Here is a 16,261-nt window from a genome sequence, read left to right as displayed (position 1 = left end):
CTGCTCATAGTCAAAGGTCAGTTATTTGGAAATTTCAGCTGTCCAAAACCGAGTCAGGAACCTGGAAATCAGCAGCCTTTAAATTGCCAAAATCATTGACATGCATTTCATGTATGGAAACTCAGGTCCTGTGCTCAGCGCTCACCCCTTACCCTGGGGCTGGCTCTGAGTGTATTGGCCCCTCTCCACCACTTTTGTTTTTTTTGCACACACAATTCCAGTGAGCTTCTCTTATCTGGTTTACTAGCCCACAGAAGAGCAGGAGAGACTGCTGCTATAGGCAGACACATTCAGAACAGAAAGGAGCGACAGCTGATAGCTTGGCTGTGGGACTAGAGGCCAAAAAAATTAAAAAGTGCAGAACTCAAAAGTATGGCAGCTCAGGAATTATGACTACGATATAATAAAAAGAATATATATATATGCACACACATGCATACACACGTGCACATGCATACATACTTTATTAAGTCTGGAAAGATATACCATGGTTTGTGCTTATGACCCCAATTTAGTAAAAAGAATAAAAAATTATACATTCCCATTTTTAAAGTCTGGACAAATGCATCAACAGTGTTGGATAAATGAATTCCCATTTGTCTCATTTATCCAGAATAATCAGGGAAGGGGGATTTGGAGTGTTTTAATATGAGGTTACCCCACAGGTAATATGTATTAGCCTTTCCCAAGGTGTTTTCTGTAGATTATAAGCCAAGTTCACTGGACACATAAGTTTGGGAAAGGCCGTGTACTATATCCCCCTGTTGGAGATTCATAATGCATGTTAATATTTTGAAGCCTCTGTGAAACTCTGTAGTAAAGGAACCTTGTTTAACTTTGTATAACCCAGTGCACGCATCAGCATTCTTGCAATTACATGCGTTCAAGCAAGAAAGGGAATTTGTTGGTTCGGGTGATTCAACAGCCTTTGGCTTTATCTGTGGGTTTTAGGCACAGTTGCATCCAGCGGCTTGAAGGATGAGATGTGGATTCAGTCTTCATCTTTTGGCTTTATTTTCTTCTGCATTGCCTTCTTAGGCTCTTTTAATGTGGTAGTTTCTAGCAATTCTGAGCTTACAACATCCATTTAGCTAACGGACTTGTCCTTCCCTTTTACTGTCCACTTTTTACTGTGGTTCCAGTAAAAATCCCTGAATGGAGTCTCTCTTGCCCGGCTTGAGTCTCGTGCTGATCCCTGAACTGATCGTCATGGCCAGAGAGATAGAAAGTACTCATTGTCCAGGCCTGAATCAGGGTGCATCCCTGGACTGAGCACTGTGTGTGTGGGGTCAATCCCAGGTGAACTCTGCGAACTGTGGGAGGGCTGGGGTGGGGGTTCCCAAAGGAAAACCGAGCTCTAGTTTCCAGGGAAGGGAGGGATGAATGCTGAGCAGGCAGAAACAACAGCTTCCAGCTCTGACAATAGAAGCCCTTTTATTGTGTAAAACCTGTTGGAACACACATGGAGAAATACTGCCAAGTGCTCATCAGACATTTTTTCAAATAAATTTAGAATACAATAAAATACACATGCATGCAAACATGTGGTTGAACCTTTCTTTGATGATTCAGAAACCTCAGTGGATCCTGCAGTGCCTCTGGGTCAACTCTGAGTGTTGAAACATCCTGGTCACTGACCATTGAGATTGTTTGGCTTCTGATAAATGGGAGGTTGTGGCACAGCCGGAGGGCAGGGCACAGGGAGCCTGGGAAAGTCCATTTGCTGGGCAGGGGACACAAGTGTGGATCTCCTGTGTAGAACTCTCTCAAATTCTGACAGCACCCGCACCACATGCCACCTCACTTCATCTACACAGCCTCCTCTGTTATCTCCTTGTCCAGGAGCGGCATTGAGGCTCAGAGAGGTTAAGCAACTTGCTGAATTCCTCATAGGCTTGCTCAGGGCATTCAAGGAGATGGTGTTTGTTAAAAAAACCTTGTGAACAGTGAAGAAGTTTTGGAATGACACTGTGGATTTGCAAGAAGGAGAGTGCTAGCGAGATGCAAGGGGCTACTGAAGTTGAGAGAAAAGAATGAATTTTGGGATGCTTTTAAAGGGGCATGCAGTTTACAGGTATATGGCTTTAGAAATGATTAGGTTGAAAGAACGTTGGGAATGGTAACCGTGTGTGTGTGTGTGTGTGTGATTATCCAGCGTACCTAGTACAGAGTTAGCATTCAGACCAATTCACTGATTGCTCCTGGACACACAAACGCACACATACACACAGAAAAATAGATACAAAAATGTTGATTAGGATGCAATAGGGCTTCTTTACATGATGCTTGTCTACTTACAAGTCTAATGTATAAGAAGGAATGATTACATCCAGGAGCTGAAGGTTATTTGAAGACATCTTTAAATTTTTAAGCTCTAGGTTTGGAACAGTTAATCATTTTAGAGTGGTTTCTCTTCTAGAAAAAGATCCCTTTGGGTTTTCCTAGGAAAAATTTATTTTCATCTTGTAATTTGGTAACATACAGTCACGTCTACTGCGTATGTTTTACTATAAGCTCTCAGACGATGGTATTTAGGGAGGTGTGTCCTCTTGGTTACCAAGCTCTTGACATTCAGCTGGGAAGGTTGCTGTATCTCCTGCCTTTGTTGGACGGCTGCTCTGGGGTTCTGTCTGGCTTGAGGCTCTCGCGGTGCCCTTTCCTGTCCCATGCAGCCCCTTTCCCAGACTCCTGGGTATCCGCACTTCTCACCGTGTTCTCGCCCTAGGGGCATCTCCTGGGGACCCACCTAGATGGCCCTCAGGTGTTCTCCAGCGTCTGCATGGCTTTCATTTCCTTTACTCTGTCCAGTGAGTTCCCTGTCTGATGGCTGGTGACTCAGAAACCCTGCCTTCTACTTCCACACCTCCTGTCATATATGCCTCCCTCTCCTCCTCAACCTCACAACCCACAACTGCCGCCTTAGCTCTGGTCATCAGGATGGACAAATGCCTGTCTGTGGTAGCACTGACCACAGTTGTCCCTCCTTCCATCCATCCATGTGTACATACCTATATACATATGTTCATTCCTCCAGTGAGGGCTGTCTAGACCATTTCCAGGAATTTGGCTTTTACTCCAAGGGGAGCCAATGTCAAGCTTGTGGCTGGGAGGTGCGCAGATCTGGTTTACATTCAGCCCTCCCTGGGGTGACCCCGCCTGCTGTGAGGGCCTGTGGGGCAGCGAGAGTAGAAGCAGGGCCTGGTGAGAGGATTATTACATAGAGGATGATGCAGGTCCACACTCGCCTCCTAGAAGTGGGATAATGAGGAAAGCATCACATCCTGGTGTGTTTTGAAGGTGAGCCACGTGGAGTCTCTGACTGAGGTGCATGAGAATTATGACTCCAGAGCCTTGGGTCTGAGTGACTGGAAGGATGGAGTTGCCGTCCGCTGAGACTGGGGAGGGCTGAGGTGGGACATCTGAATGCTGGGCAGCCAGCAGGCTCCTTCGGGGAAGCGAGGTGTAGTGAGGCGGAGGGGGGCCTTTGATGAGGCCCTGCCGTCAGACAGGCCTGGCACTTCCACTTACTGCTGTAGTCCCTGGAAAAGGGCGACTGGAGCATCCTACAATTTCTAGAAACTCTTCCTCTTTCCACACTATTACCTTTAGGGAGAAAGGGGTCTTTCCAAGTACTCCAGGAAGGGTTTTCTGAGTTACCAGGAGTGGACAAGGAACTGTAATGGGCTGAGTGCTTTGAGGGAGAAGGAGGGCGGAGTCAGCTTGCAGGGCAGGCGTGGCTTTCTTGAGACTGTGACTATCAGCTGAGAGTGACCTGCCTGCCCACTCCTCCCCTCCCTCCCTATCTGGTCTCCCCTGGCCTCTCCAGCCACAGTTACCCAGATCTTGTCCCTCAGGATTTCTGTGTCCTTTCATCATGTCATACCCTGTGGTCTCCTCTTGGTCCCTTTCTTCTCTATTCCTGTCCATCATCATCTCTTCAGCAAAACAAAAGATCATTTTTTGAGATCCACTCTATTTAGAAGAGGGGATATTGTAAATAATTGTCATTTTATTTTACTTTTCAGCTACAAATCCAACTCTGGCCCTGAAATAAGTGGACGTGTGCAGTTGGGGAAGAGAGAGCTTTGTGAACACAGGATTCCCTACGTGTGATGTTGACTTTGGACCTCAGGTTGCGTTCATCTCTGTGGGCTGTCAAAGGGCTGAGAGGCCCTTTGCTGCATGGCAGTGGGGAAAAGAGTTGTAAAATTGGGCACTCTTTAGGAAGCATTACATGACAAACATCTTACAGCCTCCACATTTGCCCTACCCTGGGCCCCAGGAAAGACTTCACAGGGAAGAGTAGATGGTGGTGGGTGTGGTGGTTGGCATTCCATGGCTCATGGGAGGGTGAGAAGGGGAAAGAGAGTGGAAGGTGGAGCCTTCAAGCAACTGAGGCCAGTCACCCAGAGAAAGTGGCCAGAGATGAGGCTGGGCTGTTGTGGCTGCCTCAGGACATTTGAAGGAGTCTGGTCCTTAATCTGACAATAGTGGGAAGGTATAGAAGGCTTTAAAACAGAAGACTAGTATAACCTAAACCGTCCTTTGAGAAGATCTCTTTGTGCGTAGATTTAAGCCATTTTGGCTGAGGGACAGTACCCAGGTTATCCTGGTATAATGAGTAGCTCCATCAAGAGAGGCTGCAGCTCTGTGTCTGCATCTACAAAGCTTTGCTCCCTAAGGTGGTGTGTTTCAATGAAAACAATTCTGGCACAGGCTTAAATGCCAGCAAACCACCCCAGTGCAGTCACATAATCTGCTCCGTGAACTCGAATAAGTCCTATTATCCAACTGTAGCCACTCTGACAAACGGTTACTCCAAGATGAATATTCCTATGGTAAGATCAGCTAAAAACTTCTCTAGGCAAATCAAGTAAACAGTGTGGGGGACACAGAACCAGACAGCTTTAGATTTGGAGCTCCAGCTATTGGGTTTGCTGGATTCTTAGACTGTACAAGGGCAGTGGTCCTTGTGTACTCTTTCCAGTTCTCTAATACTGCTTGTTTCTCCTGGTGGGTAATTAATGAACTTTGTGTAATTAACAAACCCTCTGGTGCTGACTTAAATAACCATATTTGAAATGCTTGCAATGGTCACTTTTGGAGGGTGGGTTTATGACTGGGTAATTAAATGTTAGCTAACTGCCTCTAGGGTGTAGATTTACATTAATTTTACACGTATGCATCTGTTTACACGGATGTATTTGCAGGCAATATAACAAAAGTTCTAGCTGCTGTATGGGAAGTAGATTGGAGATCAGAGTAGATTTAAGTAGTCCAATTAGGATACCTTTGGAAAAGTCCCAGTGAGAGAGGATTAGGAAGAAAAGAGCAATCTCCGGGTGCTGACTGTGGAAAGAATGAAAAGGAGAAGAAAACTGAGCTGGAGATTCCCTCAAACTTGGTCTTTATAATCCGAGTAGGACACGTTGGCATTTGTGGTGGGATGTGTCTGCTTCCCTGATTGGACTCTGAGCTCCCTGAAAGCAGGGACTAGGCTTTCGCCCCTGTGTCCTCAGGGCCCAGCCTGGGCCTGGTACAGAGTTGGTGCTTAGCAAGTGTTTGTCAAGCTCTTAGGGAAAGGAAAGGTATGTGACGGGAAAAGAAATCAGGGAGAAGGAGATGAGAGAGGCCTATGTCGCGGGGGAAGTAGAGCGGGCCCACTAGGTCCAGATGAGGTCTTTGGCTGTTTTCCATCCCAGCAGGACCCGAGTGCGAAGGCTAGACCCTCACAGTGCAAAGGGGGTGGAGGATTCAAGCCCTGGGGGCTTGCTCCCAGGTGGTTACCTGGAGTGTCTCCATTCTGATAGGACCTCTGCAGGTGAAGAAATTCAGCTCAGGAGTGACTGGTCCATGGACCCGGCACCTGCTCTGTGCCCTGGCATGTAGAGCTCCAGCTCTGGGACTGAACTACCTGCATGACTGTCAGAACAGCCTCCTCATCCTTCAGCTGACCTCAGCTAAGTCATTTCCTGGCCCTTTCATTCTTCTTTAAAGAATGATGGTGGGGATTGGGGGGAAGAAAACCAAGCCCATGACACACTCCATCATCACCCTCCTCGCCTTGACCATTAAACATTTCCTAGAGTTGCTTGCGTGGTAACTAAGTTGTTCACAGCTTGTCTACTATCCTTCATGGGATTTGTAACGAGGTCAACCCTGGCCATTGCAAAGACCCAGAGGAGGGCTGTTTATGTCATTTTGGAGAAGAAGGGAGGTTTCCCAGGCGTGCTTTTTGGTCTGAGTGCTGACTGTGCAATCTCTCAGGTCCTCCTAAGCATTCTGCTTAAACAAATATTATTTATGTTCACCAGGAGAACCATTTCCCACTGTCTGCTTTCTCTTCACTCACATAAAACTGCACATTTAATTTCTGTTTACACATATATAAACCATATCTTTAGGAGCAGCCTGGGAAATCCTCGGTTAAAGATGGGTTTTGCCTTTGGAAAACACAGAGGTGAGTGACATCTGTATATTGTGTTATCAGAAGCGTGACATGTGGTTGATTGGGAGCAGGTGCTTCACGGACCCCATCTGAGTGAAGTCGTAAACCTCTAGTTGACAGGCAAGGTGACAGCCCAGTTCTTGTTAGCAAAGGCTTGATGACCAATCTGCCTTCCAATTTAGAGGTGGCAACAAACAGTTGAAAACCTTGGGGTGCTATGACTAAGAAGCTGGGGTTTGGCCAAAGACAACAATCTCTGATCAGCTCGTATACATTTCACCTGTAAAAGCATCTCCAAGCAGACAGGATGGGGATGGGGAGCAGACAATTTTCGGTTAATCTTAGAGGTTTGGTAGAATTCAGTGGGTATTCAGTTCTTTACTGTTTCCTTCAAGGCTTGTATCAACACTGGTGTTTTCCTAATTGGCAGTATGTGACACGGCCAGATAACCTTCCCTGATTTAGCTCTCATTCAGTGCATTCTGAGTCTGAATCCTGAAGTCTTTAAATCATAGCTCATTCACTGAACAAAATGAAGAGAGGCAAAACCAAGGAGTTGTCACCTTGTTTTCTTTTGTAATTTATCTTTCCTTGGGTTGATTCGCCAAACAGGTCAGTTTCCATTGGTTATTTCCCAAGAGCTTCATCCTTCTGTCTACCCCACCACTCCCTTTCCCTTTGTGGACAAACTTGCTTATTTTTGGGAGCACCTCAGATAGATTATAGAGATCTAACTTGTCTCATTTTAGCTGAGAATGATTCATAAAATTGGATTATTTCCTTTGGGTTTATTTTCAGGATGAGGTGTGGGGATAACAGCATGCTGTTGATGAGGAAATCCACCACTTGGTAAGTGAGAGATCCTTAATTTTAGCTTTTACTTGACTTGTATATTTGCTCATGAATGAATATTTCTCCATGTCATTTAGTAAACCAAAGGAAATGGCAGTTAGGTGTACATTTGGTGTTTTGAGTGGAGACTAGGCTGTACATTGGGATATAAGATAACATCTGTCCTGGGAAGTATTTCTGGAAGTTTGTCAGTATTTTGGTGAGTCTTTGAGTCGGCTGCATGGACTGATCTGTTTTATTCCAAGATTCAGAGCTTGGTTCACCAATGCCTCTCTCATTAAGCTATTGTGTAGGAGTGAACTTTGGAGGAATGACTCTTGTTGTTCTCAATCAAAAATGGAAACACAGGGGAGAGTCTTTCAAAGCTGACAATGGGAAGTAACGTGAAATAGCAAACATTCTACTAGTCTTGCCCTTCATCTCCTGGTCTCTTCAAGGTAGCTTGGATGATGATAATACTGATCAACATTCAACGAATGGTTCAATGATATGACAGGCACCCTTATATTTCTTCAACATGAATTAGCAGTTTTCTCACAACAACCCTATCCCTTGAGGTATCCTCTTTTTAAAGGTGAGGAAGCTGAGGCATGAATGAGCTTTGGTGATTGTTGCCCATTCTGGTCTTGATGGGCCTGCAGATTTTCTGGGCTCATCTTGTCAAAGTCCTGAAAACTTCTGAGGCCAAACAGGGGACTCTAGTATGAGGACTTACAACCCGAGAACTGGCCTGTGGTTAAGATTCCAAACTTTTACACTGTGGTTGGTAGCATGTTGGTAGGAATCTCTCTTTTTTCTCCCTGCTGAGCTCTGATTTTGGCTGGAAAATTTTCCATACATTTTATTTGAGCCCTTCCCACCATTTGAGCCTTCTGGGGTTTTTGTGCTGGCATCTCTGACTCATTCTCCCCACCCTCCACTGGGGTCTCTGTAGGACATTGTTTGGTTGTGGTATGTGAGTATTTATAGTTCAAGCACTGGCATTTTCTTTAAAGCAAAGCCTAAAACTCTTGAGAAAATAATTGGAGTTTCAAGAAGGCCTTCTGGTATCTTTCTGGTGTATTTTCACACTGCTCAACAAAGTTGATGTGCTGGGTGAGTTGCTGGAAAACAGGCTGGGGTTTGGCTTTGAGACTGGGGTCCTCAGAGCATCTTTCACAAAGGTCCCTGTATGGGTGTCTTCTGGGCCTAGAGACACGCTGCTCTTCCACCAGAGCCTGTTTATTAAGAACTCTACAGATATGCTTTTGTTTTTTCTGCACTTCCCACTGTAGCTTTATTTCTTTTAAAATGCTTTAACACTAGGAAGTTAGGAGCCCTAGAATGCCATAAAAATTGATTTTAGGGGATGAGAAAGCGACCACTCCAGTAAAATGCCCCATTTTATCATCTACCAACCCTCAAGCAGTAGGGAAGAATGGTGGGTGCACCAAGGTGGCCGTGCATAGTCAACTTGCACACAGAGGAGCTGCAGACAGCATAGTGGGTAAGAGCAAGGCTCTGGCTAAAAAACCAAACTACTTGAGTTTGAATCCCCATCCCATCAGCTGGATGAACTTGGGCTTCTCTGGACCCCTATCTTGTTATTGTTGTCGAGTCAATTCCGACTCCTAGTGACCCTGTGTAGCAGAACCCTGCCTGGTCTTTTTGCACCATCCTCTCATCTTCTGGCGCTGTATCAGACAATGCTCTACTGCCATTCATAGGGTTTTCTTGACCAATTTTTTTCAGAAGTGGGTGGCCAGGTCTTTCTTCCTAGTCTCTCTTAGTCTGGAAGCTCTGCTGACACCTGTCCACCATGGGTGACCCTGCTGGTATTTGAAATACCAGTGGCATAGCTTTTAGCATCACAACAACACGCAGCTGCCACAGTGTGACAACTGACAGACAGGTGGTGTGGTTTCCTGACTGGGAAAGGAACCCAGGCCATGGTGGTAAGAGTGGAGAATCTTAACCAGCAGACCAGCAGGACTGGCTGGGCCTCTGTCTACCCATATGTAAATAATCATAGGGTTCATGTGAGGATTAAGTGTAGTAATGATCTATAATTGTTAGCCCCTACTCATGGTGTCCATCCAGAATTTCAGCACACAGCTACTTCCCACAGTGCACGCCGCTGTTGGCAGGAAGCCTGACCTGCAGTGAGGCTACTTTTCAACCCAAGTCCACATCTATCCCTAGAGATGCTTGTGCTTGCTTTTCTTCCAGAAGCTACTGTGGCTCCCATCTTCCCTCTACACAGGGCCGTAAATGAGATGATCGTCAAGGGCAGCACTAAGCCGATTATGTTTGCATCTACAAACGCAGCTCCTCTGGGTTCATTTACAGAGCTGGCCCTTCCAGGCATGGGCCCTAGCTTCCCATGCCAAGCTGAAAACTGCAATTCCTCTACTTCAGCCAAATGCACATAAGTGGCTGGGAACCACCCCCTTATCCCCTGCGCAAAACCAGATAGAAAGGCTGAGCTTAATAGAGACTCAGACGACAAGATTTAAATAAATAAGCTGTATTATCTGTACAAAAAATATAAATACAGTTTCGTGTTTTAGAGGAGGAAGTGCCTCCTTCCACATTATTCAGCAGTCCTGATAATCTTGTGGGGCTGCCGAGTCACAATTCACAGAACAAACAGGAAACGTACATTCATCTCATGCAAGGAGCACGCTGCTTCCCACCCCAAACCTCGATCCTCCAAGCTTGCTCTGAAACCCACATCCAACTGCTACAGCCCCACACGTGGCGGAGCTGGAGGACGCCTGCTACTTAGGAAATGGAAATGTTGGCCACTGGTTTTCAGTAGCTATTGAACTAGCAATAACCAACCGCATGAGTAGTAGTGTGGAATTCGTCTTCCTCATTCCATGCGTAACCGTTGTGTCACATATGAATCCCCTGTTCCTGCCCATCATTTCACGTTAGCTTTTACACTGTATTCTGTACACAGTGACTGGATCCAGAGTTAAACATCAGCTTCTATTAAAAATAGGAACAACACAATAATCATCACTGAGTTTACAGGAACACAATTGCAGGAAGTTAATAAAATGCACCCCCCCCCCATATTTCGTTTTCTGAATGACAATGTACAATTATTAATATTGCACTTTTTTATACAAGAAATCCTAATAAATATTCACAAAAGATATACATAGAAAACATTCTCTTTTATTTTAAATAAACATTACACTGATTTTTAGTAACGTGATTTCTTAGAGCCCATTATGGTGGTGAGGAAGAAAGAGACGCACATTAATTGCCCATAGCTCACCTGGGAAGGACACAGCTTCATACTGTCTTCCCCCTAAATTTACTTCCAGGCTGGCTGGGAAATGCAGCCCTGATGTTGAGATGAGTGGCATTGCATGCATCTGTATGTGAGGGGATGGTTTATCTGAGGGGTGAGTGACTCTGGCCGCTCTGCCCTGCCCTGGCTGCTAAACTGTGGCCACGCAGGGGGAGGCAGCCACAGCCACTTGCCCAAAGCCGCTCTGCTGAATGAGCAATTTGCCAAATTGTCCTAAATTTTCTGTTTTGCCACTCGACTTTCCTACAGCCATTTTACTATAGCTGACGGGCCTTAATGGAGTGTGTGTGTTACTCTGCCCACTGAATTACCCAGACTGGTGTATATTCATTCCTATATAGCTTATAGTATTTCATTGTGTGGGGAGAATGGGTTGAAAAGCCTTCAAAGACCTTCTTGGAAGCTCTGGTTACCCATCAGCTTTCCACCATGCCCCATCACCTCACCCCGTTACCCCGTCCCAACCTGCTTTATAAATACGAGGGCAGCTCTCACTGTGCTCGGGAGGGGCTGGCTGTCCCATACTGTGCCCTGGCCAGCTCTGGAAGGAAGTGGTTGCTACAATGTGATGGCTACTCTCTGGCAACTTGATGGATGAATTGGTTTTTGACAAATTGACCCCAGTCTCTGGCGCTTAAGTGGAGCCACAAAGGCCAGATAGTCAGAACACCTAGCCAGAAAACCCAGCCCATTCGTGCTCCATATGCCACTGGCCTACATCAGCATTTATTTCTGGGCTTGGGGGACTCTTGATTTAGATAAAGGTGCCAGGTGGCCTGACTGCACAGCCAGACCCTGACATCTCTCTGGCTTTGCCATGAGTGTACAGGGAGAAAGTTCTCTGAGACGGCGCAGGGAGCAGGGACTCCCCTCCACTCCATGGAAGGCATGCCTCTACCAGGCAGCGTGGGCCCCCAGGGCCTGTCCCTTGGTGAGGCCGGCAGCATCCCCTGCAGGCAGACACAGGGTTCAGAGCCCCTCCGCGTGCCTCCCGCCTGCTCCCTCCTCCCCGTCTACCCCACTTCTCCACTGAGGAACACGCACAGCTTTCTCCTTGCTTCTGTCCTTTTCCCTCCTCACTTCGTTTTCTGCATCATGTGGGCCTTGGGCCTACTTGGATCATCTCCTCCTTCACCCCACTATGTGTGTTGAGTTCTTGTCGCTCTGGGTCCCCCAGCAGAAGAGCTGAGCTCTGGGCGGGGTTCTGCCTCAGCATGGTGTCCTCCCCTCCCTGCCGGCTCTCCCCAAGGCTAAGGGGCAGAGGCAGAGGAGGAGACCGAGGCGCAGCATGCTCCTGCGTCCTCAGGTGCTGCCAGGAAAGACACAGTTGGTTGTCCAACGTCTGTACCAATGCTCTACAAAACCCTCTGGCACCCTACCCGCCTGCCTCTCGTCTGCTGTTGGCTCTGGCTCCCTGCTGTCCTCAGGGTCTGTGCCTGCCTCTTCCTAGGTCTCTTTGGGACCCAGGTTTGGGAGGGAGTAGGCTCTGCAAGGGAGCTCCTGCTGTCTGGCCCGTCAGCTCTGCAACCTCTGTTAGACCTCCATTCTTGTCCTTTCCCAACATTCTGTCCTCCGGCTACCAGAAAGAGAGGACGCACCGAGGTCCTCATGTCTGCGGGGGGAGGGGACGAGGTTGGGTAGGGGGATGTGTGGGGGGAGGGGGAAATAAATAAATAAAACGAAGAAAGCTTAGGTTCTGTCCAAGGTGGTTGCGTGAGTCCCTTGTGCAGCCAGGGTGGAGTCGTCCCCGTGCCCTGTCTTCATGCTTTGCCGCAAGTTCCACAGCAGCGAGATTTGAACTGGCTGAGTTGGCAGAGTTTCAGCTGTTTCACCTTCTCGCAATACCTGGTGGTGTCTCTGCATTCCACTGGGAGAGGAGAAGAGGGGTGGGGACAGAAAGAAGACGTGAAACAGGCTGACAGCTCATCTCACTGGCTGGATCCTGGGGTCTACCTTGGGCACCGGACTCCTGTGCTGGAGGGGCCGCCACTGTCCAGCACCTCTGGACTGGCCTTGCTCTGGCAGAACCCAGCCAACTGCTCCCCAGGCTGTCACCAGTGGGGGTGGCACCAGGCTGCTGGCTGAATGCTGGAGTCCAGCCCTGGACCAGCTCTGCTGCCTTTCTGATAGCTCCTTTCCCTCCTGAGGGGGCTTGACGTCTCCCTTTCCTTGGGACCACCTCACCTCCTAGGCAAGCCTGCCTTTTCCCAGGTATTTTAGTAAGTGACTCTCCTCCGTGAGATGGTTTCCAGAAGGACTGAATTCTGCTCCACTTTGCGGTGGTGGGCAGGTGAGGCCCTGGCTGATGGGCCTCCTCCCCTGGAACCAGAGCCTTCCTTTCCCTGGGAAGCTTTGTTTCCTGTGTTCTCCTACGCCCCTCCGCTCCTTCCCCCACCGTGACCTACCAGAGCACTGCGGCATTCGAGTTCAGTATTGGCACAGACTAGATGGTTCTTGAATATTGGTGCCAATTTGGGTTGTGCACATCTGTGACTAACATAGTGAGTTTGAACCACTTTCATTGTACATTGGTACTGAGTGTGGGGAGCTCCTGATACAAAGATGGGTCAGCACCACACAAGGGAACAAAGCTCACCCCTCCCCACTGTGTGGAAAGCCATGGGGCCATTTGCCTACAGGGCAGTTGCCTCAACGTTAGGAATCCGATCTCAGTGAGACCCTGTTTGGGGAGAGCAGCACTGCAACATGTAACGATGCCCTATTTTTTGCCTCATGCTTTGTTTTCTTCTCTGTGGGAAAGCACCTCCAATTTGTTGGGTCCAGAGGAAGAAAAAATAGATCCCCACCCAACTGGGGTACCCATGCTGGTGTTGGGCTGAGGAGGATCCAGACCTGAGGGAGGAGGGAGTGAATGAGGATCACATCCCAAGGGCGTGGGCTCCCGCACAGTTCTGGTGGGTGCCCAGGGGGCTGGGGAGGAGGGAGGTGGTCAGCAGGTCCTTGTTCTGCGAAAAGCAGAGCACTGCGGGGTGCAGGGCCAGCTGAGCGGGAGGTACTCTGTGCGCTGCTTTAGTGTGAGCAGCGCTTTCTCTCTGGTACTCCCCTCTGGGCACCAGCCAACCTCCTGCAGGGGAGCTGGAGGCTGGTTTCATCCAGCACCTGGCCAACAGCACCTGACTCTCTCAGGGCCAGGATGGAGCCCTTAGGGCACACCCAGCCATCTTTTGGGGCCTGGACATGTGTACACACATCCTTGTACATATCTTTGCTTGCTTGCACGCACCCATGCATCCCTCTGAAAATATCCAACTCCAACCCCAGTCCACAAGCCTCGGGAAACCTGATCCAATGCCCCAGGCTCAGGTTCCATCCCAGGGCTCGCCCTCTGCACCCCATGCCCTGTGAGGAACTTGCAGAAGGCTCTTTGCGGGTGAGAACGTACTGTTTTCACATGGGGTGATATTGCAGCGCTGCCAGTTGGCGGGCCGGGGCCCCCAGGAGCACAGGTGCTCAGGCACTGCCTTGTTGGTGCGGGCATGCACACACTCCACACGCCGGGATTGGAAGCCGTAGTTGCCACAGGTCGCTGTGCACAGGGTCCACAGGCTAACCCTCCAGTGTACGCTGCATGCTTCTGACCAGCAGTTCTGGGTGCTCACTGGCCTGCAGGAAGAAGGTACCAGGGTTAGGGTCTGCCGCTGTGGGGCCGGATCGGGGGGAAGATATGAAAACTATGCTGCAAACCCAAGAATGTCAGGCAACTCCTCAGGATCTTCCAGTGCTACCAGACCTGGGTTCTGATCTCTGCTCTGTTCCGGAATGGCTATAAGATCTCAGAAGGCCACTTCCTCTACCTAGGCCTCCATCTGCTCGTCTTCATCACTGCATGTCCTAAGAATGAGCTCCCCTGGGGTGGGGGCTGGCAGAGGCAGAGCCTGGAGCCAGTCTCAGGGGCTGGGGCCTTAGGTGGGGGTGGTGAGCCTTCACCGTAGGGGGACATCTACAAGGAAATATGACAGGGGCTGGGGGCTGGATAGCAATGATAGATTGAGACCCAGGGACAAGGGCCCTTATCTCAGCATAACTTCTACAGCGAGGTCAACAAGAGCGAGGTCAACAAGAGCAAGGGGCTGGTGGAGCCCTTGAGGTCTGTTGACCACTGTGTGGGCCTCACTTCCTGCCTACCCTTGGGCTAGTGCAGGTCTCATGGGGTATCAGGCCTCCCTCACAGGAATAGCACCTTCGCACTCTTCATCTTCAAGAGAGGAAAGCCCAGCCCCTGGCCCATTCAGCAAGCACTGAGCCATCTACCTCTCGGGAGGCCAATGGCCTGGGGAAAATGGAGGCGAAAGCGCAGGGCATCTGACCCCTGGGATTGTGGGAAGTTGGAGGAGAGACATTTACTCACCACTATCTTCCTGTGCTATCGATACAGGGGCTGGGGAAAGGAGGTCCATGGCTTTCTCTTACCTCGGAAGGGCACTGCACTGCTCTGATGGTAAGGTGATGCCATCCCGTGTCTGGCAGAACACTTGTCTGTGTTGCACGGCTAGGCGAGGCCCGATGCAAGGCCCGTTGCACTGGGAAGTGGAAAACAGTGACATACATAACGTTAGCCAAGTCAAGGGGAAGGCTGCAACTCTCAGGCTGCATGGGACACAGGATCATGCGTAGGATCTTGCTTGAGGCCCTCAGATAATTCATCTTGCCCCTCTTGGGCCAGCTGAAGGACATTCACTGGTGTATTTTCTTTTCTTTGTGCCACAGTGGAATGGTTAGTTTTCCTGTGGTCTGTGAGCATTCTGCTAGCAAATGGCTAATGGTAGTGTGGAGCCAGAGAATGTCAGCCCCCTCCCAGATTAATCATATGAAAGATTTCTTGGCATAAAGTGCTAGGAATGTAGTGGTAAACTTTAGAGCTGAAGACCTCTAAATGAGCCCTGCTTCTCATGTCCAGTCCAAAGGGTAATTTGGTTTATTATTTGTTTGCTAAACTCATCCAAGTAACCAAGTCTACCATTTCTTTCCTTTCTTTGGCTTCACTGGGCAGCTGAACGAAAGTAGACTTAAGCACATATAGTTAGTCCCAGCTCATATTCTCTTGCCATGTGCTCATGGAGATTAAGCTTCTCCCAGAGTTGGCAGAGCCAGACTCTATCCCAGTAAATACCCCTACCAACAACTATGTCTGTAAAATACAAAAGCAGCAGGCCCTTAGCCAACATCTGCTATTTGAGTGGAGTAAGAGGACAGATATTCCTTTGGAGTTCACTTTAGAACAAAGGCTCTTAACTCAGGGGTTTTTGGACTCCTAGGGGTGCACAGGGGAACTGCTAACCCTTAAAATTACAGTCATATGCTGCATAATGACGTTTCAGACAATGACGGACTGTATATACGACGGTAGTGTCATAAGATTAGTACCATATAGCCTAGGTGTGTAGTAGGCTATACCATCTAGGATTGTGTAAGTATACACTATGATGTTCACACAACCACGAAATCGCCCAATGATGCATTTCTCAGAATGTATCCCCATTGTTAGGTGATGCATGACTGTATAGCAAGAGGCTCAAAGGACCTCAAAGCTTAAGAACCACTGAAGGAGTAGGATTTAAGGTAAAAGTAGTCCTCTTAGGTCAGGCAATTCTGCCCAAAGCCAGTTACCGCTCCTCCTGTTGTAGCTGAGTATACCA

General features: G+C 48.5%; 1 protein-coding gene across 1 annotated transcript in view; it reads right to left on the bottom strand.

Moving 5' to 3' along the window:
- Positions 1 to 9,790: 9,790 nt before the first annotated feature.
- The window catches only part of ADAMTSL1 (ADAMTS like 1), a 362,288-nt gene continuing 355,817 nt past the window's right edge, over positions 9,791 to 16,261 (bottom strand). Inside the window, exons 27-29 of the mRNA XM_046664981.1 lie at positions 15,036 to 15,145; positions 14,008 to 14,228; positions 9,791 to 12,471 (exon numbers count right to left, since the gene is read on the bottom strand). Coding sequence (XP_046520937.1) covers positions 12,365 to 12,471; positions 14,008 to 14,228; positions 15,036 to 15,145 — 438 coding nt within the window. The 3' untranslated portion in view covers positions 9,791 to 12,364. The remainder of the gene's footprint in view (positions 12,472 to 14,007; positions 14,229 to 15,035; positions 15,146 to 16,261) is intronic.

Source organism: Equus quagga, chromosome 6, assembly GCF_021613505.1.
Source record: "Equus quagga isolate Etosha38 chromosome 6, UCLA_HA_Equagga_1.0, whole genome shotgun sequence".
NCBI lineage: Eukaryota > Metazoa > Chordata > Mammalia > Perissodactyla > Equidae > Equus > Equus quagga.
The sequence above is the reverse complement of the archived record's forward strand: the minus strand, read 5'-3'. Positions and strand labels throughout refer to the sequence as shown.